At 42.3% G+C, this 27,883-nt stretch overlaps 1 protein-coding gene across 6 annotated transcripts in view; it reads right to left on the reverse strand.

Annotated features, from left to right (window-relative positions):
• ANKS1B (ankyrin repeat and sterile alpha motif domain containing 1B) overlaps positions 1–27,883 on the reverse strand; it is a 764,239-nt gene that overhangs the window by 278,053 nt on the left and 458,303 nt on the right. For 5 of the 6 annotated variants that reach the window (XM_044981810.1, XM_044981801.1, XM_044981818.1 and 2 more), the window contains one exon: positions 3,501–3,599. In XM_044981810.1, coding sequence (XP_044837745.1) covers positions 3,501–3,599 — 99 coding nt within the window. Of the gene's footprint in view, positions 1–3,500; positions 3,600–14,617; positions 14,680–27,883 lie in introns of all 6 variants that reach the window. The other variant, XM_044981837.1, reaches the window with a different exon arrangement.

The raw sequence follows: 27,883 nt of genomic DNA on the forward strand, positions 1-27,883 counted from the left end.
CTATGAAAGCAGTAATCTGATTGGATGATTCCAACTATGTTTATCTGTTATATCCATACTATACTCTGGTCTTTCAACCAATTTCTCCTCAGATAAATCATTACTAAGGGAAAAATAGTAACATATTTTTAAGATTCTAGTTTAAATCCTCTTTGTTATACTGGTATAAATACAGTATAGGGAAATACAGAATGAAATTTGTCTATTTTAAAAAAAGTAATTCTTTTTTAAAATATTATAAACTTTAGCAGGTAAGTTCCTAAATGTTTCACTGGTGTCAGAAATGCAAAAGTTTCATTACTCAGCAGGCAACCAGCATCTAAGCATCAAAGGACAGTTTTCATTTTGCACTACTGGCTCTCTGCTGCATTTCCAATCCTATTTCCACAAAAATGAAGGTTGGATCAGGTAAAGGAAAGCTTTTAAAAAAATCAACATTTTCAAAGTCTAACATTAGATTTGTCACTTGTTATTTTACTCTCTAAGCTTATCCAGTAGTTTCGGATGCAAAAAGTTGGGTCTGAAGTAATGTCAAGACATAAGAGTTTCTCAAAAAACACTTCCCCTTCCTTCGGTGTTCTAGTTATAGACAATCACAAGAGGAGAAATACAAAAAAGCCCCACAAGAACCCCTTGAAGTTTTAAAAGAATTGTGAATGGAAGTAGGGAAGTTTTAAAAGCCAATTAAATTAAAAGCTTTTTATCTATCATCACTCATAGAACCATAGGGTTAGAAGAGACTGCAAGGGTCATCTAGGCTAAACCCCTGCCAAGATGCAGGATTTGTTGGGTCTAAACTATCCAAGAGAGGTGGCTATCCAGCCTCCTTTTGAAAACCTCCAGTGAAGGAGCTTCCACAGCCTTCTAGGCAGTCTGTTCCATTGTCCTACTGTTCTTACATGGTTGGGTATCTTAAAACACTTAAAAATGTATATACTTATCTTGAAAATATGAAAATCAACAGATTAACAAATATACTAGCACTGTATGTTTCCCTGCAGGACGTGAAAGGATTTTCAAAATTTGCAGTGTGCTATTGAGAATATAACCAGGATGAGCTCTATTAGATAAGAGTTGTTATAATACTGATTTATGGGTCATATAGCTTCCTTGGCAGCTCTGTCTTAAAAAAACCTGGGTTTTGAATAGAAAATGACGTACTGTTTCTGTATAGCTCTCTTGTGTTGCCAAGTCATTTAAATAAAGAGTTGTGATGCACAGCTTTTGCTTCCATCCTCCTTCGTTTTGGTATAATATTTCTGCATTAAAGATGCATTAAGAACATGATCTTTTTGGACTATTTTTTGCCTCAGCTGGCAACCTCTAAACACCTCTGACTGTTATACAGCACTGATTCCAGTCATTCAAAGGCATTTAACTATCTCAGATTTACAGAATGTGGATTCTACCAGGAAATTGCATGACTCATTTGTTCTCAGAAACAGCTGGTTTCGAGGGTTCCTTTAGAGCTTGACTCTGCCATCCATACTCATATTGAGTAGTACCTCATGCCTCAGGGAATCCCTACTTCTAAAGTAAGGTAACTATTCAATGGGAGTATGTGTGGCAGAATCTTTCAATCTCTAGCTCCACATACAGCAAGCACAATTAGAAACGGACGTTTATCATTTTTTGTATTTGTGCAAGTTGTGGATTTTTTGTCAAATTTGTTTAGCAAATATGGAACAGATGATGGGATTTAGCATAGGAACTTCACACACGTCTAGGGCTGAATAATAAAAATAACCAGGATAGTGGGAATTAATTTTGGCATTTCTTGTATACTGTTTCAAGTCTAGCCTTGAGAGCTTGTAATCTTCATGAGTACCATTTATTAAGTGCAGATCTCACTAACATATAATATTACAAAATCCTGTTAGGTTTTTTGAGTTAGATGAAGAAAAAGCATGTCCTCCCCTAAAAAAAAAAGGAAACATACAGACAAAATATTTAAATGTAGAGAGCTAACAATAAAAGTAAAAAATGAAGTTAAAATAATGTTATAGCTAAAAAAAGTCAGAAACTCAAGAAATTCACAGTTAAAATTTAAACACCAAACTTAATTCAGCACCTCACGTACCCTCTGCCTATAAACCAAAATAATCTATTTCCTAGTCTTCCTTACCTCCATCTATATTCCCAATACAGTCCATGGAATATATATCGTTATCTTTAACCATGCTTCCTGCACTACATACAGACTGTGACCATCTATATACAAGGATGCACCAGAAGCTCACTCTTCCAGTCCATCTTCTCAATACAGGCCAGATCATCTTATCTTCACAAGTTGCCCCAAGACTATACCCCTCCTTATCCATCCATGCACCAGAAAGCCTATTTCACCTAATTCATCTTCATTGTACAGACGGCAAACATCTTTTATTTGCTCTGCACACATTCCCCGTAGGGGTCAGAGACTGGGTACAGAGCTCCATCTTTACCTTGATCATTCTATACATGCTGTCCACAAACTCCAGTGCACTCATGCACTTTACACTTGGTTTTGTTCCTGCTCTATCTTCTATAGAGTCAATATGCATGTGGGCCCTGCTTGGCAGCCTGCTTGGCCTCAGGCAGAATACAACTCCAGCTTCTGCCTGACATCATTCCTTTAGGTGGCTTCCCAAATCATATGACAACCTGCAGGGTCACAATATGCCCAGTGCATCTTCTCATACAAGGCAAAGCTGCACAAGGCAAAGCTAGCAAAAAGCAGGCATTAGCAATCAGCTGTGAACTACCCACTGGCAATTTTGGTGTTCTATCTAGCATGTAGTTTAAATCCCAAAGATACAAGCATAGTCTCTTAACATGCCTGACACAATCTCAGTCTGCAATGAACACCATCCTACACCGTAAGTCCATTGGAAAAATGGGTACAAGTTACAGGATCGCACACCTGAAGAGCAGAATTCACATACTCAGCAGGACAAACAAATAAAATATAGCAATTACTGATAGTCTCCAATCCACATACGAAAGATGTGTATTGCATCCATAATGGAATATCTTGAGTTTCTAGGGTTACTTAATTGTATTTCCAATCTTACCTCTATATTAAGAAAAATTGGTCTGGGATTTAGAGAGAAATGTATTTATGGAGGTGACGCAAGAATCTATAGGCAAAATCTGTCCTAAAATACATCCCTAGCCCCACTTAATTTGTTTTTGGCTTTATGCGCTAACATATTGAAAAAACAAACATTTCTATAATAATTTCTAAAATAATTAGCATCATGAATATGGGACCCGATTGTCCTCTGCTTTGCACTTGTGTAGTCATTTACGTCTGTGCAAAGTGGGCGTAAATCACTACCAAACCAGAATGGTAGCATTTTACACCCACTTTGCATGGTGTAATTGACTAGGAAAAGCATAAGGCAGTGGAGAATTAGGCTCACGATGTCCACATTTCTATTTAAGAATGGTATAAAGTGTTTAAGAATTAAAAGCTCTTGGTGATACTACTGGAATCCAGATAATAAAAGCAACTGTACCTTTGGAAGGAGCTGGATTGCCTGTAGAATTCTTTGCCGGTGTCCAGAGTTAAGTATTCCTATTTCCAACAGATCCTGATCCTCCATTACATTGCTTCCCTGAAAAAGGAGATATTCAAATCTGAAACGATCCTGAAACAAACCTTTAAACTGTGTTTAAAAGAGAATAACTTTATTTAACATACAGTATGACAAGAATAATAAATTACTGATGATTGCATTGATTTCCAGGTCTACAAAATGTGAAAGGACCTTGAACTCCTGGACAATTACTAGTGTGCTGACAGTGCTGCCAATGGAGAAACTGCAGTTCCCACTAAAAACAAATCCTATAAGTGAATCTTTCTCCTCTACCCTCTGTCATTTGATTGAGGACAGGGACGTAATCATAAAATGTAACTACTGTATATGCATACAGTGCCTCATCTGTTTCTTTCCCCCTCCCCCATACCCTTTCTTCCTCAAGTTAGAAAAAATGTCACATACAATAAGATCAACACAGTGGATGCAGTTAGATAGAATTATTTAGTAATGTGTTAGTAAAATGCCTTGTTAGTAAAATGGCTTGCCCTTGGGTTGGAGAGACTGGGGCAAAGCAAACCCTGATCACAGAATGAGCTCCATCTGAGGGAAGTCAAGCAATTTCTTATAAAGAGCAAAAGGTGGAACCAAGAATAAAATTTGGTCCAAAAAGGACCTAAAAACTGAAACCCATCACTAACACTGACTATACTCTATATCTAAGTAACTACTAAATGACAAAAAAACTATATACAAGTGTGAGGGAAATAAACGTGTGATAGAGGACTGGAAGTGCTCCAACAACCATCACTGGCTGTAAGAAGGAACTAAGGGGTGTCAGGGCGGCTCTGTCCTTATACACCTTTACCCCAATATAACGTGACCCGATATAACACGAATTCGGATATAATGCGGTAAAGCAGTGCTCCAGGGGGGTGGGGCTGTGCACTCCGGTGGATCAAAGCAAGTTTGATATAACGCGGTTTCACCTATAATGTGGTGAGATTTTTTGGCTCCCGAGGACAGCATTATATTTGGCTCCTGAGGACAGGTAGAGGTGTACAAGCATGCAGAGGTGTGTGGCAACAGAGGGTGCTCAAGTTGCCCCAATGGGTACTGCTTGGAAAAAGTTCTCCGACAACTGTGCACAAGGCGTGCACACACCTACACTGGAAGAGACATATGCAATCAATCTTAACTATTGGTATTGTTATTTGATCCACCTTCAATGAAAACACCAAAGGCTTTGATGCTGTAGGTTTCTTATGTCTGTTCTATAGTCCTTAGCAAATTCTTTCAGCTTTGAATTGAAGTAGGAAAGATCTGTAGAGACTGCTTGTAGTGGGCCAGATTCAGATCCCTCTTATTCCAGTTCTACATTAATGTGACCTCATTCCCTTGAACGTATTTCCTCGTGATTGACTTTAATAGAACTATGGTGATCTACACCAGCTAAGGTCCAGCATGCTTTAAAGCTTTTGTAAGTTAAATTCTACTCTTCTTTTAAAAATATTTCTTCAGCTAATTTAACAGTTAAGATAAAACACTGCTAAATAAACCATCCAAAGTTTAAAAATATAAAACTCATCTTACAATAAACTTTCAAACAGTGCACTTTTTTCTTCAGGCCTAATCTGCATCAAACTATCAAGATAGCAATTTCCTGTTTGATAATTAGTCTTTTAAAATTACATTTAAGGCATTGTAAGACTTGTAAAATTAGTTATTTACAGTTCCCTGCAATTAAAGTAGTTATCAAATATTTTTCATTTTATGCTGCGTTTTCCTTCAATAAACACTTTTTGCATGTGAATCAGTGTTGGAAGGAAGTACTTGTTTCAAGCAAAGCTGCTAACACGTCAATAAAGCAAACACATTACTTACTCACGACTTACTGTAGCATTTCTGTGAACACACTGAATATGCATTATTAGTGATGGATGAATCTCATAAGGCTTGGATATTCATTTTAAATGTGCACCTGGGCTGGAAATCTTATGAGAACAGCCTTTCCTATGAGGTTGCTTTTCTGTCTAATCAGGTTTTAAATGCTGATTTTTGGCAGTCCCATGTCTAGCCTCAAATTATGCCTTAATTACACCTGTGCAACCCTATTGTCTTCAGTGGAATTACCCAGGTATAACAGATCAGAATTTGAACACAAAGGGGAGGTCTTGCATAAGAATTCTGGACAGCAATTCTGTACAGAGATTCCAATACCAGAAGGGACTATTGTGATTATCTAGTGTAACACAGGCCATCAAACTTTCTCCCAAAAATTCCTGAAGCACAACTTTTAGAAAAGCATCCAATCCTGATTTAAATATTGTCAGTGATGGAGAATCCACCACAACCCTTGGTAAAATGTTCCAATAGTTAATTAGACTCACTGTTATTCCAGTGTAAATTTGTCTAGCCTCAGCTATTAATGATGCATAGGCCAGGAAAGAATGCAGTTCACTCTCCCAGAGGTCTTTTGGTTCTGCATACCTGTCAGTAGTAAGATCTTACTTGTTTCCATGGAAGTAAGCAGATAGAACTCTGAATACACAGGAAGGTTTGCTGAGTAAGACAGAGCCATTTTTACACAGCAGTTGGACTCATGACAAAGACAATCTGGCTTTTCAAATGGAGAGGTATGAAAAATCATATTAATCCCCCCTTCAATTTCTAAAATAGTTTCTGTAAATAAGTAATAAACAAATGGCACAATAGTGTAGTATAAAGATTTTACTGGCATTCATTTGGGATGACCTTGTAACAGGGCACTCACCTCTTTAATGCTCGTAGTCCTTTTCTCCCTCTGATGCCCCCTGTAGGCTACCAACTGGCTTTGGTGGGTCTTTAATGGCTGGGCCCTCGAGCAAGTCACAAAGTCTGAATGAACACCTTCCCAGCGTATTAAAGAGTCCAATAAATAAAGAGTCTTTCTGCCCTTGCTAGGGTCATCAGCCCTGGCTCTGGGCCCTTAAAATTCAGCCATTTGTTCGGGCTGAATTTTAGCCTGTACAATTTTAGCTAGGATCGGCAGGGATGCAAAGTCATACTTTGAAGTGTCCCTGTTTGCCAGAAGCTAGGAATGGGCAACAGTGGATGGATCACTTGATCTGTTCATTCCCTCTGAATTACCTGGCATTTGCCACTGTCAGAAGACAGGATTCTGGGCTAGATGGACCATTGGTCTGACCCAGTATGGCTGTTCTTATGTTCTCCCAAACAAAGGTCTGTCCCCCACTTGGAACTTTTCCTATGGCCAGTAGGGGAACGAGGACCCACCCACCACTCCAGGTTTCAACCCAAGGACCCTACAAACATCTGCCATGTACTACTTGATTCAACTCATTGCTGCTCCCTCCCTGGGCCTCATTAGCTTCACCCTTATCTCAGGGTTAAGGTTCTTAGGTCCTGTCTCTCCCTGAATACCCAACTATGTAGAATGCAGCCAGAAAAACTCTGGCTATCCTTCAATTTCCTTTGCTCCTCTGGTCCCAGCCAGCAACTGATCTGCTAAGGCCAGGCAGCTTCTTTCATTTAGGCCAGCGGGGCCCTAATTAGTTGTTGCTAGACCCTCAATAAAAGGCTCAGCAGGTCTAGAACCCAGGCTTATATAGCTGCCAGGCAGCAAATATCTCCACGCTGCCACTCAGTGGCAGCTATAACCAGCTTACGCTCCATTGCCCCTGACCTGCTTGGAGATAGACTATGGGAAGTCCTGTCTCAAGAGGTTGGACAGGCAGCAGCCTCATTGCTCTTGGTTGGCTCCCCACCCTATCTAAACCCAAAGGGCATTCCAGGAAGTGTACAGGCAACAGTGCAGATCTCCTGTAGCTGCCACAACCATTCCTGCTTCCAGATTCCTGGCTTTGACCTCAGCTTGTTTTGGACTTTGTCTCCTGAGTCAGATTTCAGGATCTGGCTCAGACTCTGACCCTTGGTATCGACCCTGGCCTGGAACCTCACTGTGAACTCCTCCAGTACTTCCAGCCTCAGGTTTGCCCCTGCTCTTCTTGTGGTCCTGACTCTCTAGCCCTTGGAGGACCAGGTCTCTGTGGTTTGCAAAATGGCTGATCTAGAGACTCCTCTCTAGAAAAGTTTGGAGGACCCACCATCACTGCTCTTTTCCTCTCAGCTTCCTGCTTCTTTGGGCAGGGTGTAGTACAGTGGTTCTCAAACTGTGGGTCCAGACCCTGTTTTATTGGGGTCACCAGGGCTGCCTTAGATTTGCTGGGGCCTGAATCAGAAGCCCAAGCCCCACCTCCTAGGGCCGAAGTCTGAGGACTTCAGTCCTGGGCAGCAGTGCTCAGGTTACAGGCCCCCTGCCTGCAGCTGAAGCCGTTGGGCTTTGGCTTTGGGCCCCCCACCCAAGGCAGTTGGGTTTGGGTTTTGGCCCTCCCCCACCTAGGGCAGCAGGGCTCAGTCAGGCTCAGGCTTCCGTCCCCCCTTCTGGGGTCATGTAGTAATTTTTGTTGTCAGAAGGGGGTCGTGGTGCAATGAAGGAAATCATACTCCATGACATGACCAACTGAAGTGCCCCAGCTTCCCACAGTGAAAACATACCACCGGGTTGTTAGTATGGTCTGCCTAACCTCTTCTCTTTGGTATTTCTGGGCTGCTGCTCCATGATAGGAGGGTAGGTGCCAACCATGATGGAGCCTCCAACAACCAGCCTAGGTCCAGAGGGGCTACTCTCCTGGCATTTTCCTACCCAGCCCCTTTAGTTTCACCCTCATCACAGCATTAAGGTTCTTAGGTCCTCCCTCTCCCTGCAAACCCAGCTACACAAAATGCAGCGAGAAAACAAATTCTGTCTATCCTTCAAGTTCCTTTGGCAAGAGAGGCATACCCTTCCTTGCCTCTCTGGTCGCAGCCAGGAACTGAACTGCTAAGGTCAGGGCAGCAGGGCCCTGACTGGCTGTTGCTAGCCCCTCTATCCCTTGGAGGACCAGGTCTCTCTGGTTTCAAAAATGGCCACTCTGGGGAGTCCTTTCTAGGCAAGCTTGGAGGATTCTCACTCTCTGCTCTTTTCCTCTTTGGGGTGCAGTGTAGTAGGACTATGGGCCCACAATAGGGAGCTGCAAAGGCTGAATATACCCCATCACAGACCCATATATATCAATTATGACATTCTCCACCCATGGTTAATATAGCCATTCCAAATATGTCCCTTTATTCCAGGGGTGATATATGTGGATATAATATATATATATATACGCTCTATAAACATAAATTTACTTTGACTAGGTCAGTAGAGTTGCAATAGAGCGCCATCTCTGTCAGTAATGGCCTACCTTTAATGCACTAAACAGCTCAAAGATATTCTAAGATCCAGACTAAGCAAAAGATTTCTAGGTTTGTAGACAGTATTTATTCACTTTAAACACAAACTAAACAGGTTCAATATTCCTTTTAAACAACAATATGCCCACTATGAAATTGCAGAAATACTAACTATGGTATGTAGCCTATTGCTTAAAACAGTCTCTGTACCAGATAGCTGGAAGATAGCTAATGTAATACCTATTTTTTAAAAAAGGCTCCAGAGGTGATCCTGGCAATTACAGGCTGGTAAACCTAACTTCAGTACCAGACAATTGGTTGAAACTATAGTAAAGAACAAAATTTTCAGATACATACATAAAAATGATATGTTGGGGAACAGTCAACATAGCTTTTGTAAAGGGAAATCACACTTCACCAGTCTATTTGAATGCTTTGAGGGCATCAACAAACATGTGGACAAGGGTAATCCAGCTGGTATAATGTACTTGGACTTTCAGAAAGCCATTGACGAGGTCCCTCACCAAAGCTCTTAAACAAACTAAGCTGTTATGGGATAAAAAGGAAGGTCCTCTCATGGATCAGTAACTGGTTAAAAAATAGGAAACACAGGGTAGGAATAAATGGTCAGTTTTCACAATGGAAAGAGGTAAATAGCAGGATCCCCCAAAGATCTGTATTGGGACTTGTGCTGTTCAATATACTAATAAATGATCTGGAAAAGGGGACAAACAATAAGATGGCAAAATTTGCAGAAGATATTAAATTGCTCAAGATAATTAAGTCCAAAGCTGACTGAGAAGAGTTGTGAATGGCTCTCACTAAACTGGGTTACTGGGCAAGCAAATGATACATGAAATTTAATGCTGATAAGGGCAAAGTAATGCACAATGGAAAACATAATACCAACTACACATATAAAATGATGGGGGTCTCAATTAGCTGTTGCCTCTCAAGACAGAGTCATCATGGATAGTACCCTAAAAATATCCATTCAATATGCAGTAGCAGTCTAAAAAGCTAACAGAACTTTAGGAACCATTCGGAAAGGGATGGATAATAGGACAGAAAATATCATAATGCCAATATATAAATCCATGGTATGCTCACACCTTGAATACAGTGTGTACTTCTGGTCTTCTCATCTCAAAAAAGATAGATTAATATTGGAAAAGGTGCAGAGAAGGGCAACAAAAATTATGAGGGGTATGAAACAGCTTGCAGATGAGGAGAAATTAAAAAGACTGGGACTCTTTAGATTAGAAAAGAGATGACTAAGGGAGTGGGATATTTTAGAGGTCTATAAAATCATGAATGGTGTAGAGAAAATGAATAAGGAAGTGTTATTTACTGCTCCATGAAACACGTGAACCAGGGTCATCCAATTAAATTAATAGGAAGCCAGAAGTACTTCACACAATGCACAGTAAACCTGTGGAACTCATTGCCAGGAGATGTTGGGAAGGCCAAAACTATAACAGGGTTCAAAAAAGAATTATATAAGTTGATGGATGATAGGTCCATTGATGGCTATCAACCAAGATGGTCAGGGATGTAACCCTATGCACCAGGTGTTCCTAAACCTCCAACTGCCAGAAACTGGGACTGGACAAGAGAGAATGGATTACTCAAAATCACCCTGTTTTGTTCATTCCCTCTGAAGTATGTCACTGGCAGGATACTGGACAAGATGGACCATTGGTCTGAACCAGTACAGCAGTTTATGTTCACTATATCCTTAAGGAACAAAAACCCTCTGAAGATTTGCCTCTTAAGACATCAAAACATGATGATTAAGAAGGCATTTCAGAATGGCAGGCATGGGTGTGTGTTTTTCATTGCCACTCAATTTGAATATGCATCTTTAATCTTCCTTCACTTATTCTTCACTTATTTTCTCTGCTGGAAATATTTTAGTATAACATTCCTTATGTCTGGTTCTGTCCTGTTAGTTAAAATAAAAATGGCAGAGAAACTTTAAAGCAGCAACCAGAGAAATCATTATGCCATCTGAATACTGAATCAATGAAGTTGCAAGAGACTCTGGGTGGATGGGTGTAGATCACCTGCAGAAGCTTTTTGGTCTGACTCTTGTTCTACCTTTGTTAACAGAGTTCCATCTGATATAAGTCTATAAAAATGTTCTCAGTGCTATTACAACTCTAGAAAGAAATCTTGAGGCAAAGATAAATGCGTATGTGAAAAGTGGGCAGAAACTTGATGAATAAGAATAGAAAGAACAAATTAAAGTAAAAGACAACTCTGTATCTGACATCTTAGATCTTAAGGTCCTTTGAGAAAAACAACAGCCTGTTTCATAGGAAATCACAGATTATGGAGAACAATTGAGTTGTAAAACCTAAGCCTGTTAGACATGAAAAGAAAAAAAAAAGAAAGAAACAGAAGGTTCCAAATATAGCTGGGCAAATACATTGGGACAAACTCTCTGCTGTGCCCAGCTCATGTTGGGCACAGGGATAAAAAAGAGGGGAAAGTCAAGTAGCCAAGGGACTATCCACCAGCTACATATACATTGCTGGAGTACATTGAGCCATGACTGCTCACACATCTCTACTCCCTGTGCTTGGGTCTCCAGGAAGGGAGGCAGAACAGCCAGTTACAGGGGCTCTATGCCTGCTATGGACTCGTATACACCAGTTAGGGGGTTGTGGTTAATTCCCTCCCAGTTATTGCCACCTGAATGGTGCAAAGTGAATAGAATGGGGCAGAGAATCGATGATATTCTTTTTTAACTTCACAAAATTCCATAGAAAAATTCTAGCAGGAAGCTCTGTGAAAACAATTAAGAGATTATGCAACCATGACCCAAAAAGTCCTCACCTTTTGGCAAAGGGCTATTTTTTTAAATCCCTTTACTGGAAGAGGAGATTAGCTCATCCTAGGATTCTACACTGACTCTTTAGTAAGCCCCTGATCTTGTGTTGAAGTTTCTAGCAGCCACCAATGCTACTAACTCAAATACAGTATATTTACTGAAGTTAAAGCACAATCTCCTAGGGAACTGTGCTGTCCTTGACTATCCAAGGCTGGAAAACACTCACAAAATGTTTAGGAATGTCCTGATTACTCAAGACCTGTTTCTTTTTCATTTTCTAAGTCCTCTGTCAGAAGGCCTATAGATTTCTGGCATGGCATAGTTTTTCCACAAAGCAGAAAAGATTATTTGGGGAGCAGGAAATGGGTAAATGGAGTTTTCAGTCACAAAACTGCTTCTTTTTAATGTGACGATTTCAGACAATGCATCATTCATTCATTTCAAAATCAGAAAGGGCAAACAACCAGAAATTTGCTTGTTTCAATGTAGGTGAAAAAAGGTTTGCATCTCTCTAGTATGTCACCATTAATAGAAAATGAGCTCTGTAAGAATCATTCTTAAATGAAATGCTTGATCTGAACTGGAAGGTCAAGATTTATCAGATCTCTAGGGCTACTATAGAAATTTTTGCTGATGAGAAACCCCCTGAAGAACTATGAAACTTTGTCTTAGCTGTGAGTAAAAGATGGAGTGTACATAAAATGTGGTGAGGAAAAATGGATTTAATATGCTATGCAATAACCATTTGATTATGATTAAGGCATTTTAACATTTGTGGTCCTAAATTAGATTAAATTGATTAATAAAGACATCAGATTTAAAAAAAAATTCCTCCATGCTGTTACTACAGGCAGGTTAAGGTTTTTCAGGTGACTTAACTGTACAGTTCTATATCTCAATGTGTTTGGATTTCTTTTAGGTGTAATCTTAATTTGGATTTTTCTGGTTTTGTAATTTTTTGTCTTGGGAATAATTACATCATAACTGTAATTCTTGTACCTTTAAATTACCAGTACTGATACATACTCTCTCCCTTAACTTCAACTTACTGTAGTTTTTGGCCTTGGGTTTTCCTATTTCTTAAAAATTCATTCATGAACACTAAACAAGAAACCTGAAGAGGATGTTACCAAGCAACGGTTTAAAGAAATGTAGTATCAACATTCTTTTTTTTTTTTAAATTATTTTTCAGGGCATTTTCACCTGTATACAATGCCGTGCAAAGTAGCCAGTGTGCACTGACTAATTAAACTGTTTTTCTAGGTTTTTTCACCAGTAGAACAACTCCAAGTAACCAAAGTTTCCTAATAAATCTGGCCCTACAATTGCAGATAATTTATTGTTTTAGAGGGCTATGTTGGTGAGGTCAGCATTACGTGAAAGGGAGGATGAGAGGAGCCCAGTAGCTCCTGAGTCCCAATCTGTCCGTGTTTTAAGGGTTTTCCTCACAAAGTTTCTTCACAGGAGCTGAGGCAGCAATGCCTTCAGGAGTCTTTCAAGTACAGATGCCCAAACTAGCATCAACCAGAAACCTTCAAACAGCAGTGACAGTTGGACCAAGTAATCAACCAATGAGAACCGTTGACACTTCTTCCTCATTACAACCAACAGAATTGTTCCATGTAAATTATTTATAAAGAAAAGATGAATTACTTTTGATGTCACAGTGACCCACTTAAGAATTACCTGAACTGTTGAGCTAACCCTGTATGTAGCCTATATAATCACAATAATTAGCTATAACAATTATTAATAATTTAGTTTAATTACAGACTAATTTATTCAAAAGTAGACTATGCACAATATTTAAATTAATTTTAACTAATTTTGAAGAGTCCGTATTATTACATAATTAAGATAATTGGAGACAAAGGAAAAGACAGTTAAATTAGATGCTAAGTTTCTTAAAGGATTCATTTAAAAATAATTTGAAGTTAAATTAATAAACAAATTCTCAGAAAAAATATTCTTCATTTCAGAAGTGCTGTAAGTTTGGGTAGAAAACACTGTATTTTTCACACATAACAAAGATGTTTAATCCCTGCTTTAAGTGAAAAATGGAATTCAACTATAAAGATGAGACTAGTGTGTCTGTAATAAATTTAAACCATCCCTCACCTCTAGAAAAGTTCCACAGGATTACTCACATGTACATTTTAAGATAACTACATTTTATTTCTATCAAACTTGTCATTTCTGGCCTTGCTATAATTTGTCATCCTCAGTTGTTGTATCAGATCTAAAATGTTGACCCTGATAACTCACGGTGATATATGCAGAGACAGCAGTCCATTTGTGACGATCACAACACAAGATCAAGGACTTAAATTGTAAACTCTTTGGGGCATGGACTACGTCTTATTAAAAGTGGCTAGCTCAAATTTGAGTTCCACAGTATGATAGTAAAAATAATAAGCATCAGTAAGGAATTTAGTAACTGAACTGATTGTTTTCTTTGATGTTTCAGTCTTTTAAAAACAATCTGATAAATTAACTCTGAAAATGAGAAATATTAGAAACAAAAACGTGCTTTTGCTGTATAGTTGATTTAGCATGTTTAATTATGTTTCCTGGACATTCTGCTATGCCTACGGTAATCTATAACATTGACATTAAAGAAATAAACAGAAATTAAAGATAATCACATTTGCAAGCACAACAGGGCTGCCACAAAGCAACTGAGAAATGCTGTCTCTAATTTACATGAAAGTCAATGGGAAAATATTCAGTTTGGCTTAGGAGCCAGCAGAATTTTGGCTAAGTCTCATTTTCAGAAGGGACTCAGGCTCCTAAATCAGTTCGGCGCTGCAATGCTGAGCATAAGCAACACCTAAATATCTTTAAAAATCTGGGCCTTTGCTCCTAAAGGCAGGCACAACACATAGTATGATTGAATGAGCTGCCATCTAATATTGCACACTCCTGAGATTTCTGTTATACAATCTGGTGTGATTTACTTTCACAGTGTGCACAGAAATTTTACCTTCCAAGTTCCTGAAACCCAAGGGATAAATGGAGATGATCTCTATTTCCTCCATACTCTTTCTAAAAATATAAGAACATTTGATTAAGGGTTGACAATTTTCTTTTCTTTCTTTACTTGTTATTGTAATTCATTTCACACAGGAAGTGGGCTGTGTTTTTCTTATTCTTTCCAATTCAGCTGCTGAGTGGCTCATTTTGCTGGCCCACTCTAGTTACCGTGGCAACAACAAGGTTGCTGTAATATGATCCCATGAGCTTTATGTCGATACACCGTGCTATTGTTCTCCAATAATATTTTTGAGACTATCCACATTCTGATAAAACAAGATTAATTAGCATTTGACTGGTGCACAGGCCACATCATTGTACTAGGAGCCATTGGAGAAGGAGACTCCAGGAAGGTAGACATGTGCCTTGTAGCATGTACTGAGCACTAACCAGTTGGCCTTCTCTCTGTATTAGGTTTGATCCTTAGTCCTCAGATCCTGATCCAGCAAAGTACATAATATATGGTTAACTTTAAGCACATGAGTTACTCTACTGATATCAGTAAACATAGGTGCTGGAACTAGAGGTGCTGGGGGTGCAGTAGCACCTCCTGGCTTGAAGTGGTTTCCATCATGTACAGGTTTACAGTTTGGGTCAATGGCTGTCAGCACCCTCACTGTACAAATTGTTCCAATGTCCCTGTCAGTAAAGTTAAACTTGTTTTATTTAACAGCTTTGTGGAACTGGGACTTGAGTGTTAAATGCATTGCAGCACTGAGCCCATAATCATCAGGGACATAGCTCCTGCTCAGCTCTGCTGGTTATTTGGAGCTCAGTTACTCTCCAGTGCTCAGAGGAACTTGTAGCTATCGCACCCCTTCAGGCTTGCAACATATTGTCTCCTGTTCTGCTAGGCCTGCTCTTTGTACTGGCATAGGGTGGCTGGGCCATGGCTCAGCCTCCTTCCCATCTCCCTTCCCATCTTCTTTGGGATGATGTACATCCAAGGGTTAAGAATTGGAAGCAAACTAGATAGACTTGCTTAATGAGTCCTGGAATGGGATACGCCAATCAGAGAACTACTTTGTTTAAAAATGAAAGGTTAGATTTTGGAAAATAATTTATGGCAAGGGCTAGGTGAGGGGTGAATTCTGCAGCAAATCCCTCTACAAATTGGACCCTGATTATTGTATTATTGTTTCACTGTTGCGCCAGGACATTGTTTTTAATAAAATGTCAAGTGTCATCACATGGCATCACCTACAGCAAACTAAATCACAAACTATTAAGTTGATCTCATCTAGTATATTAACTACACCTCTACCTCGAGATAACGCTGTCCTTGGGAGCCAAAAAATCTTACCGCCCTATAGGTGAAACCGTGTTATATTGAACTTGCTTTGATCCACCGGAGTGCACAGCCCTGCCACAAGCACTGCTTTACCGTGTTATATCCAAATTAATGTTATATTGAGTGGTGTTATATTGAGGTAGCGGTGTATTACACACATCAAAACAGATTTTTCATAGTCTTAATTGTCTAGCCCAGCAGCAATAAATCTTTTGACTTTCAAATGTGAGAAGGAATACCTGATTAGGCTCCTGGCCACGCCTGCTGCCCATTACATTAAATTCTTTCCTCCCTTCCAATTCTCTCACCCCACTCCCACATCTACTTCTCTTCCTATAGCACTTAGTTCTTCCCAATCTAAATCATGCTTCCACACCTGGTTCAGTTAGTCCAACCCCTCATTCTGTCCACATTTTCCCCTTCATTCACAACCACACAGTATTCAATTTTCCACCCCTTTACACATATTTCCTGTATCTAGTATCTCAGATATACCATAAAAACAGCAGTCACTACTAATACCTCAGTCCTTTGCACTACAAGTGGGGCCCTCCTCCCATACGTGAGCAGCTCGGGTACTTGGAAGTTGTAAATATTTGAGGAATTAGCTACCTGACATGACTTTTTATGCTGCTGTGCAAATTATATACATATGTCATGACTGACTTAGTCCTTCACTGCTGGTGAATGAAAGAAAAGTTCCTTCCAATTCAAGAATTCTATTCTCAGTAATTTCTCATCCCCTAAAAGGCATTTATCACTTTCTCTCATGTTTTATACTTTACATAACCTGGAGATATCCTACATCCGCACAGCCCTTCTATTCTTCTCTAAGGGTATGCCATTTTGGTCTACTTATAATGGAGATTTGAAGAGGAAAACCCACGAGGTAATATACAATTTCTTGCCCTCATGTTAGTGAAGAGAGTATTGAAAACATGAATCACACGTATCTAATGAAGTGTTGTCTGGAGACAACAGGCAGCCTGAGAAGTGTGTTAACTGTTAACATCAACATACTGTTAACATATAAACCTAACAATGAGAGAGACAAGGTGAATTAGAATATTTTACTGGACTAACTTCTGCTGGTGAGTGATAAGCTTTCGAGCATACACAGAGCTCTTCTTCAGGTCTAGGAAGGGTACTCAGTGTCACAGCTAAATACAAGATGGAACAGATTGTTTAGCATGAGGAGTTAGCATGTTGTAAGACAGCGGCACTCAACCTTTCCAGACTACCGTACCCCTTTCAAGAGTCTGATTTGTGTTGCATACCATCAAGTTTTACCTCACTTAAAAACTACTTGCTTACAAAATCAGACATAAAAATACAAGTGTTCAAGCACACTATTACTGAAAAATACTTTTTCATTTTTACTATACAATAATAAAATAAATCAATTGGAATATTATATTTACACTTCAGTGTATAGTATACAGAGCAGTATAAACAAGTCATTGTCGGTATGAAATTTTAGTTTGTACTGACTTCACTACTGCTTTTTATGTAACCTGTTGTAAAACTAGGTGAATATCTGGATGATTTGATATACCCCCTGGAAGATCTCTGGGTAACCCTATTGAGAAACACTATTGTAAGAGACAGTTCAAGGTGAAGTGGGAAGATAACACCTCTTAGTCTCAGTGGCAAGAATACATAAATAATTCTTAGCAAACAATTAAAGAACCTGAATTTTGCAAAATTGTTTGCATTACTTGTTTCTTGAAACTATACTACCAGAAAAAGTGGATTAAGTAAAAGACTGGAGGCCAAACTGGCCACTAGTGGTATAAGCAGGTACAACACTAGTGAAGCCAAATGAATTTACCAGCAGTGAATTTGACTCTGGGGCTTTACCAGTCAGAAGATCAATTAGAAGAAATGGCAGAGGGAGGATGAATATTAATAAGATTGGGTACCCAGATAATTTTGAGTTAAATTAAAGGAAGGTCTGGTAGCACCACCTATTAAGATTGCTCCTTCTCCCATTATAAGACCCTGTTTACAGCTGCTTATAATATTGCCAGACTTTAACTGTTTGGGCTGACATTTTCCATGCTAGGCATCTGCTTCAGGCTGACTTTTTTAAGGGGAGGAAAATTCAGCCATCATGATTGCAGAGAATGAGGTTTGGAAAAAATTCATTGTTTTGTCCATTTTAATTCTTGAGACCTTTTCTTTGAAATGCTCTGGCATTGCTGTGTTTTGAAGCAGGAACTAGAAATTCGGCCGGAGTTGACTTTTGTGTCAGGAGTATGCCCTTTGCTTTTCTGGTGAAAATCTGCAAATTGGGCCAAGTTCTAAGCTTTTTTTAAAAATCAATTCACAAATGCTCAGTAGAGACCGCATGCAGTTTTAAAAACTAAAATCTCTGTAGATTTCATCCTGACTGAGCATGCTCCAGCCCCTCACAATGCCTAGTGTTGACAGGACTTCGCATGCGCTATTCTTTCAGAGTGACTGAGCATACTCTAGCCCCAGGGAAAAGAGATGAAGACAGCTTTCCCTGTAATTGCTTTTCCAGGCCAGGGTGGAGCCAGGCAGTGGAACTAAGAGCAGGGATCCCATGTACCACATGAGCTCTGATCAAGCTAGTGCACTACAATTAGAGTTTAGCTGTGGCAGTGCAAGTAGTCGGAGGGGCTAGGTTCCCTGTGTACATGCCTAGCATCTCAGACGGGTGTATACTTGGGGCAGCTGGCCCCTCGCATCACTTGCACTGCTGTGGCTATCCAGTAGTTTTAGTGCATTTGCTCGATCAGATCTAGAGTGAGTATATCTCCTTGAACTGGGAACTGCACTCCCAATTCAAAGTGTAGACATACCCGTAGTCTCAGTCTCTCATGGGGGCAATTATGGGGAGAGTAGGAGCCAAGGAGAGCACTGGGATTGATTGGGCAAGGAGACTGGGCCTCAGAGCTGGTGAGGGAAATAGGGGTGATGGAGACTGGGAGCCAGTTCGGAAGGAGGGACACTGAGATCAGACAAACTGCTGGGGGAAAGGGGGTTAACTGGGACTGCCTGAACAAGGAGACTGAGAAAGTGTGTGTGTGTGAGAGAGAGAGAGAGAGAGAGAGAGAGGAGGAGGAGGAGCCTGGGGAGAGAAAAGGGAGCCAGTGGCTTGGCAAGCAGACTGGGACTTGGAAGAGAAGTCTGAGGAGGGGAGACTAAGACTGGGAAGGAAAGGATAATGAGACTTGGACGGGGAAGCAACAGGACTGGGACAGGGTCAGGTTGGAGGGGATGGGATAGAATGGGTCAAGCTTGGGGATAACAGGCACAAAGGTCTGTGATCACTAGAGCACACTCCCCTCCAGAGCGTGGAATAGAACCCAAGATTCCTGAGTCTCAACCATTCCTCTACTGTCAGCAAATAACTGTAAACCACACTGGCAATATGTCTCATCCTCCTTTAGTGCTGGTCCACACAAAGATGACAACCTACTATTGGTATTCATTATTCTGTTAGCTCAAGTGGTGGAAGTCTGAATAGTGGATCTAAAGGTTCCAGCCCTGGTTATGAACCCTGTAGGTCTAAATATGATGCCACAGGATAAAATATATGGGTTTTTTAAAGTTTGCTTTTTTAAAAACCTAGGTAATGTCACACAAAAATGAAGTAAAAGAGCATTATAAAGATTGCAAAGTCAAGCTTTCAAGTTAGGAAATGCTAGAATTAAGGTTACCTGTGCAGCATTAATTCAGCCTGGTTGCATGTATACATTATACTACAGTCTAATTAATTACATGATCACATACTATTTTTTCCTCACTGGACCCTTGCCTCATTCAGGGTACAGGCTAGATTTGCTCTGAAGATGAATCAGGATTGTGTAATAAAAGAGGCTGTTATCTGTAGGACACCTGCCTCATTTGTTGCAGAAGTTGGAAGGTGTTTAGTGAATGAGGCAGGAGATTCCAGGAAGAGAAAGGATAGTTTCATGGTAAGGTTATTGCATGATATCCTAGATAATGAGGCTCTATCCTTGTCTCTGCCAATGAGCTCCTATTCGATGCTCAGCAAGTCACTTAAACCAAACTTATCACAAATGGTCAATAATATTTGTGTATTCCGCATTTGGATGCCGAATTTGGGACCCTACAGTTTGATATGCAGAAGTGCTAAGCACTCATATCTACAACTGAAGTCAATGGGAGCTGTGCTTTGAACATATAAAGTGCCATATAACATTAAGTGCTCTGAAAAATCAGGTCCTGAATGTCTCACATTGGGCACCTAAAATTATTGGACACTTTTGACCTGAATTTCTTTGTGCCTTAGCTCCCCATCTGTAAAATGGGGATAATACTCCCTCATTTCACTGGAGTGTTATGAAAACATTTGTTAATGTTTGTGAAAACTTATATAAGCCCATGAGTAAATTAATAATTCAGTATTCCTAGCAAGGTGTGCAGTAAATAAAGGCATGTGAAGAAAGAAAATTATTTTAAAAGGGTAATGTCACAATTTCCCCTATTTCCCTTAGCTATGGGCAGGCCCTTCTCCATAGCTTCTCCCTCTGCTTGATGTTTGAACTGGCTTTGATAGAGGTAATGCTTGCTTGTCTTACTGATGAGAGGGACTGACTCTGGTACAATAAATCTTTTCCCTCTGCTACATACTATCCTCTCCTCCCGTCCCTCACCATCAAGCCCAATACTACTGGCAGTAGCTATGTAGTGGTAATAATGTTGCTACCAATTTCCTGCTGGGATGGTGCACCAGATTGTCCCAGTGAGAAGGGTTCAGTGCAAATAGATCAGTAAAGTGTGACTGTGTACCCAGAGTGCAATCCTGCACTCTGAAATGAATCTTGGTCCTATTTTGCATTTTTGCTAGTCCTATAGTCCCTCACTTCTTCCATATAAATTCTCAGCGATGATTGCCAATAGATCTCATATTTCCTCTGCCAATTTCTTAAGAACCCTTGGATAAATATCATCTGACCCTGATGATTCATGTTTTAATTATCTAAGTATTCTTTTATCTGTCTCCCGTAAATTCTGTGTCCCTAATATCCCAGTGGTCTTCATTAATACTTACTGTATTTCACTCAGCCTGCTACTTTATTCTTTATGCAAAAAAAGCAAAATAACTCTCCAGTATTTCAGAACGTTCTCAGTGTCTTGTATTATCTCAACTTAGCAGCAGTCATATATTTTCCTTAATATTTGTTTTAACTTTGACATATTTTTATAGTTTTTCTTATTTCATTTTAATTCCCTAGTTAGTATGACATCATTTTGCTTGCTTAATTTTTCTCTTAATGTCCTTTGCTGCTTTTACTACCTGTTCATGCTTTGTAGTCTCTCTTTTTTATTTTAGATTTATTTTTCACTTCCACTCCTTAAGCAGCAGCTGGTACACCCAGCTTTTCCCTCATATTACCTACTTTTATTTTGTAGGGGGATAGTTATCTACTCTGCCTTGATTACAGTATCTCTCAGGCAGGGGTGGCTCTATGTTTTTTGCCGCCCCAAGCATGGCAGGCAGGTGGCTTTCGGCGGTGCGCCTGTGGGCAGTCCGCTGGTCACGCGGATTCGGCAGTGCGCCTGTGGGCAGTCCGCTGGTCACGCGGATTCGGCAGCATGCCTGCGGGCGGTCCGCTGGTGTTGCACCATCTGCATCCCTGCCGCCGAATTGCCGCCGAAGCCGCGGGACTGGCGGACCTCCCACAGGTGTGTCGCCGAAAGCCACCTGCCTGCCACCCTCACAGCGACCAGCAGGCCACCCCCTGTGGCTTGCCGCCCCAGGCACACTCTTGCTGTGCTGGTGCCTGGAGCCACCTCTGGTTCCAGGTAGAGTCACTTCTGAGCCCTGGGAATGTTGTCATTGACTTCAATGACAATATGTCACTGTGGAAGAGTGTGGCTTAGAGCAGGGGTTCTCGAACTTCATTAATCTTTGACCCCCTTCTGACAACAAAACTTACTACACGACCCCAGGAGGGGGGACCGAAGCCTGAGCCTGCCCAAGTCCCATTGCACCAGGTGGTGGTGGGGGGAGACAAAGCCGAAGCTCAAGGGCTTCAGTCCCAGGCAGGGGGTCTGTAACCTAAGCCCTGCCATCCAAGGCTGAAACCCTTGGCCTTCAGCTTCGGATCTGGGTGGTGGGGCTCGTGATTAAGTTTTGGCCTTTGGCAGCAGGGGCGGCTCTAGGCACCAGCAAAACAAGCTGCTGCCTAGGGCGGCAAAATATAGGGGGCGGCAAAAGGTTGGGGCTGGGGCCCCAGCTCATCCTGCCGCTGCGAGCCGAGGAGCGGCCCGTCCCCTGCAGCCAGGCAGGGCCGCGCTACCGGCTCCGCTTGGGGGAGAGGGGGGGCCCCTTACCGGTAGTACGGCCCCGCCTGGCTGCAGGGGACGGGCCACTCCTCCTCCGCTTGTTCCCCGGGTCCTAAACAGCCCGGCAGCAGCTTGTCTGCGGGGGTGGGGCTGACCCCGCCCCGCTCAGAGCTGCGTGGTCAGGGGGCGGGGCTACAAGCTCCGGGCCGAGCGGAGACAGCTGAGCTCAGCCTAGAGCATGCGGCCCCGCCCCCTCCCCACGCGGCTCTGAGCGGGGAAGAGCTCAGCCCCCTCCGGAGCCATGCGGCTGCCGCGCCGTGAGCCGGGGGTAAGCAGCCGGGGCGGGGGTGGCTAAGGGGCAGGGAGTCCCGGGGGCAGGGAGGGGGCACAGGTTCTGTGGGGGGGGCGGTCAGGGGCCAGGGAAGGGGGGCTGGATGGGGGGGTCTCAGGGAGGTGTTTGTCAGACACCCCCTGACCCCATTACCCCCCAGGCCCAGCCCTGACCCCCAGCTCCAAGCCCAGCCCCTAGGACCTGGGCACCCCCACAGCCCCATCCCCCTCACAGCCCTGACCCCCAGCTCTGAGCCCAGCCCCTCTGATCCAGACACCCCCCTCACCCCATTCCCCCCACAGCCCTGACCCCCAGCTCTGAGCCCAGCCCCTCTGATCCAGACACCCCCCTCACCCCATTCCCCCCACTGCCCTGACCCCCAGCTCTGAGCCCAGCTGCTCTGAGCTGGGCACCCCCCTGACCCCATTCCCCCCACAGCCCTGACCCCCAGCTCTGAGCCCAGCTGTTCTGAGGTGGGCACCCTCCGGCTCCATCCCCCCACCCCAGACCCCCCGCTCTGAGGCGAGCCCCTCTGAGCCAGACAACCTCTGACCCCATCTCCTCACAGTCCTGAGCCCAGCCCCTGTGAGCCGGGCACCCCCCAGAGCCCAGCTCCCCACCCAGCCCTGGGCAACAGCAGCACCACCTCCAGGCAGTGACAGCCCATTGGCACCAACCATCACCATCACCCAGCAACAGCCCATTTTGTAATTGCAAATGTAGACAGACCAGTAAAGCATTTAATGTTTTTAAATAATGTATTTGGTGTATTTTCAAATTATTACAAATTAATTTTCACTAGTTATTTTTTACATTTCCAAATACATGTTACTATAGTATTGCAACTTTTTTTTATGGAAGGGGCCCCCAAAATTGCTTTGCCCTGAATCCTCTGGGCGGCCCTACCCAGTGTGAGTAAGGAGCCGGGGAGGGAGGGAAACGGGGTCCCCTGGAGCCGAGCCCGGGCTGCGATGGTGGCGAGGGGCTCCTGGAGTGTGTGAGGAGGTGAGCGGCCGGCTGGGCTCGTCGGTGCTGAGCAGGTAGCCCCGCAGCCGGAGATCCTTGCCTTCCCTCCTGCCAGGGCTGGGCCAGGGCACCGTGAGGCTGAAGAGCAGCAGGTCCAGGGGGCTCTCCAGGTCTTTGGCCGCCAGCATGTCGAGGGTGAGGGCGGTGAGCACGAACTGATCCACCTTGGCCACCAGCAGTGCTGCGAAGCCCAGGGAGGGGGCCGTGTTCTTTGCGCCACCCCGTAGCCGTGCCGCCACCTGGAAGTACTCCCGCTCCGTGCTGCCCAGCAGCTCCACCCGCATGGGGACAGAGTCGCAGCTGGGCCAGGGCTCGGCTGCAGTGTGCTGCTAGCGGATCCCACATTTGGGGGGGAGGCCAGTGCTGGGGCAACAGGGGGTGTGAGTGGGGGGTACTGGTGGGCGGGGGGGCCTCATGTCTGGGGGCGGGGGGGGCAGCCAAAAAATTTTTTGCTTGGGGCGGCAAAAAACCTAGAGCCGGCCCTGTTTGGCAGTGGGGCTTGGGCTTTGGTCCCCAGGTAGTAAGTGTAATGCCAGCCCTGGCGACCCCATTAAAACAGGGTCGCAACCCACTTTGGGGTCCCGATCTACAGTTTGAGAACTGCTGGCTTAGAGGAAAGAACACTGGACTGAGATTCAGAAGAGCTGGGGTCTGTTCCTGGCTCTGTATCTGGCCTGCTGGGTGACACAGGGCAAGCTACTTCATCTGCCTGCACTTCAGTTTCCTTATCTGTAAAACTGGGAGAATGGTTCTTACCGGCCTTTGTAAAGTGCTGTGAGTTCTACAGATGAAAATGTCATGTAGGCCTAAGCATTTCCAGAATCCCTCATAAGTTTTGTCACAAGAACTAAAAGATATATTTGACTTTATATTGGTATATAAATGCTCGTAAAATATACTACTGACAGAACAGAAATGTCTCTAAGGGCATGACCCATTTATAACCTGTTTTTGCAGCTGCTTAAGGTTGTTTTTTTGCTAAGTGAATAACAAATTAACCAAAACCACAAGAAAGGGAGAAGCAGGTAGACACATTGTAAAAGGAGAAATGGGAAACTGCTAGCAAAATAATGTAATTCACCTTGCAGAAAATGTTAAATTTGAGTATGTAACCAACCGCAAAGAGCAAAATGAAATAATTCGCTAAGGCACTCGTTTTAAACTCATGTTAAGCTCTTGTTAAATAGGCTAAAAGTTGTTATGATTCTTTGTAACCAGAAATTTAGAGCATAATGGAATATGTTGACATTTGATGATAATTGGATAATGCTCAGTAATGCAGCCAACCACAAACCGTGTTATGAGGTTACCAAGTAATGTAATACATGAAAATATTAACAATGTGGACCAGTGCAAGTGGACAAACCTGGACCCCGAATCGGTATATACTACCTTTCTATATTCATGCTAATTAATCCTAGATGTCTAATCTTTGATTAATAAACCAGTTGAGATTGACCACTTGATGCAGGCCTGCTGACAGCGGGGGCAAAGGGGGAAATTGCCCAAGGCCCCCTAGCCACCACCGCTGCCACTGTAGTGGCGGCAGTGGCCGGGAGCCCTGGGCCCTTTTAAATCGCCTGGGCAGGCCGCAGGGCTCAGGGGCGACACTGGGGGGTCGGGGTGGGGAAGGGTTGGCCACCTGCCTTCCCCAGACACCTGTTTGTGGCACTCGACACAGCAGCCAGCCCGAGCTGGGGAGAGGAAGAGGCAGGGCCAGAGCCTCTCCTTTTCTGGCCACACTGCCTGGTGTAGTGCAGTGGCTGCCCTAGGGCTCAGCTTGTCTAGGGACAGTGGCCAAGTGAGCCAGAGCCCTCCTTGGCTTGCTCAGAGTCAGCTCCTGTCCTCAGAAGCTGAGCCTGGGCAAGGCAGGGAGCGGTGACAGTGGCAACCCTCTCCCTGCCCAGGCTCAGCTTCTGGTGATAGGAGCCGACTCTGAGCATGCTGGGGAGGGGGCTCCGGCTTGCTTGACCACAGTCACCTGAAGCTGAGCCTGAGGAGGCAGCCTGCTGCTGCAGCCAGACACTCTCCCAGGCAGCTCAGATAGAATCATAGGGTTAGAAGAGACAGCAAGGGTCATCTAGTCTATCCCCCTGCCAAGATGCAGGATTTGTTGTGTCTAAACCATCCAAGACAGATGGCTATCCGGCCTCCCTTTGAAAACCTCCTGTGAAGGAGCTTCCACAACTTCCCTAGGCCCGTCTGTTCCATTGTCCTACTGTTCTTACTGAAGTTTTTCCTGAGATTTAATCTCACTCTGCTATGCTGTAGTTTGAACCCAATGCCTCTTGTCCTGGCCTCTGTGGCAAGAGAGAACAACTTTTCTCCGTCTTTTTTATGGAGCCTTTCAAGTATTTGAAGACCACTATCATGTCACCCCTTAATCTTGATATGCTTGATTTTTACTCCTTTGAAAATGAGCAAGGGTTGAAAACGGTAAAGAGAGAATATATTGCATTTACACCTGATAACATTATTTGATTTATAGAAATATATTTAAAAAACATCTGTCTGGTTCTAGGCAGCCTGATATTTGGCTCTCCTCAATATATCTCCTCAATATTTGGGAGATGCCAGATACTATGGTGTTGGAGGCCATGTAAGTATCTGGACAAATAGGGGCCCATGTATGTAAGTAGTAGAAGGATAAAACGTTGGGCAAACCATTGTTCCAGAGTCAAAATGCCAATTCAAGTTAATGGAGTGTTAAATGTTTGGATACTAGTGAACAGTAAGTGTTGGAAGATAAAAATAATTTGTCCAACAAATCAAATGTCCCATATTTTTCTATGAACTCTGCCTCTTTTTGGTGGTCTGGTCCACATTCCTCTCACATAATGTTTATAGGTCTCAGAGAGCTCAATTTAGTCAGATTGTAATATTAAGCAAGTGATATGACTTAAACATTTGAACTTAAATTATTAGGAAAATGTATAAATGCATGCTCATATGCAACCCTCAGTCAGAACTAGTCCCCAGTAGATACCGTGAGCTGATCTGTTGCAATTGTCTGTGGGCATCCATCTCCCTAATCCACAATGAAAGTGTCTATGATCCATCTCCAAAGTTATAAACAGACATATGCAAGGACACCAACCAACAAACTACCCTATGATCTCTCATATTTTTCATCCATTCATTAGGGTGTCCATTAGTTCATTTGGTTTCCTCATCACTTAGATCCAGACAACATAGTTGTACTGGTCTGATTGTCAGGATATAAATCCTCCTCTGTCTGGGAGTCAGTTTAATTGCAAATGAATCTTCACATTGTCAGATTTTCTCTGTTATCAGTGTCTCTACAACACTTCCACAGCACTGTACCAAACTTTTACTGCAAGTTTGTACATCCAAAAGGATACAACAACCCTTCGTTTGACAAATTACAATAATAATAATAATAATAATAATAATGATGATGATGACTGGATATGTTTGAGCATGATTCTATCTCTACAAGTGGCTATGAGCCAAGTCTTGGTACTGAACCTATGTATGTCCCACTAAATGTTACATGGCTGCTGCTCTATTATTATAATAATAATATGACAGGAATTTTTCTTGCTATGTGCACAAATACTCTAAAAAAAGAAACAGGTTTGGTAAGAAAAGCAAGAGCAATTTTTCAAATACTGATTTTAAATGCTACATTTTAAAACAATTGTAACAACTCCTATGTGAACTGACAACTACTGGAAAAGAATAATTCAGACGTTAAAGTTTATAGGTAAAGAGTTTATTTCTTGAGTCCATGCACAGAATATTGAGAGAGTAAATCTTCTTAATTCTAATGGTAGTTAAGTGCCTATCTTCCCTGCACACTGAACGGAGAATAAACCTAAGGATATAATTTCTATGAATCTAATTAATTATTTAGCATGAAATCCTTTTATCTAAAAATTACCTTAGTTACCAGAATGTTAATTTAATTAGTAGAATTTTGCTGCTGAGAGTTGCCTAAATATAATATATTTGTTTTCAGATATGGTATGATATTTCTAACATTAATTATATCATCATGATATTCCCTTTCTTGTTCTAAACATTTAGTAAGACTTGTACTACTACATCATATATAATAGGAGTGCAGTGGCTGTTGCTTAGGCAACAAGATGAATAAATGCAGGTCAGAATGTGCTTTCAGAAAAACAAAAGCAGAAATATGGTACAGAATGAAGAACAGACATGTCTAACTGATTTTTCATTGAATTAAAACAATAATATTGTTCAAAAGCAGACAGCCAACTGATTTTAGCCAAGTCTACAACAGAATAAATAAGCTT

Source organism: Mauremys mutica, chromosome 1 (genome assembly GCF_020497125.1).
Source record: "Mauremys mutica isolate MM-2020 ecotype Southern chromosome 1, ASM2049712v1, whole genome shotgun sequence".
Taxonomy (NCBI): Eukaryota; Metazoa; Chordata; order Testudines; family Geoemydidae; genus Mauremys; species Mauremys mutica.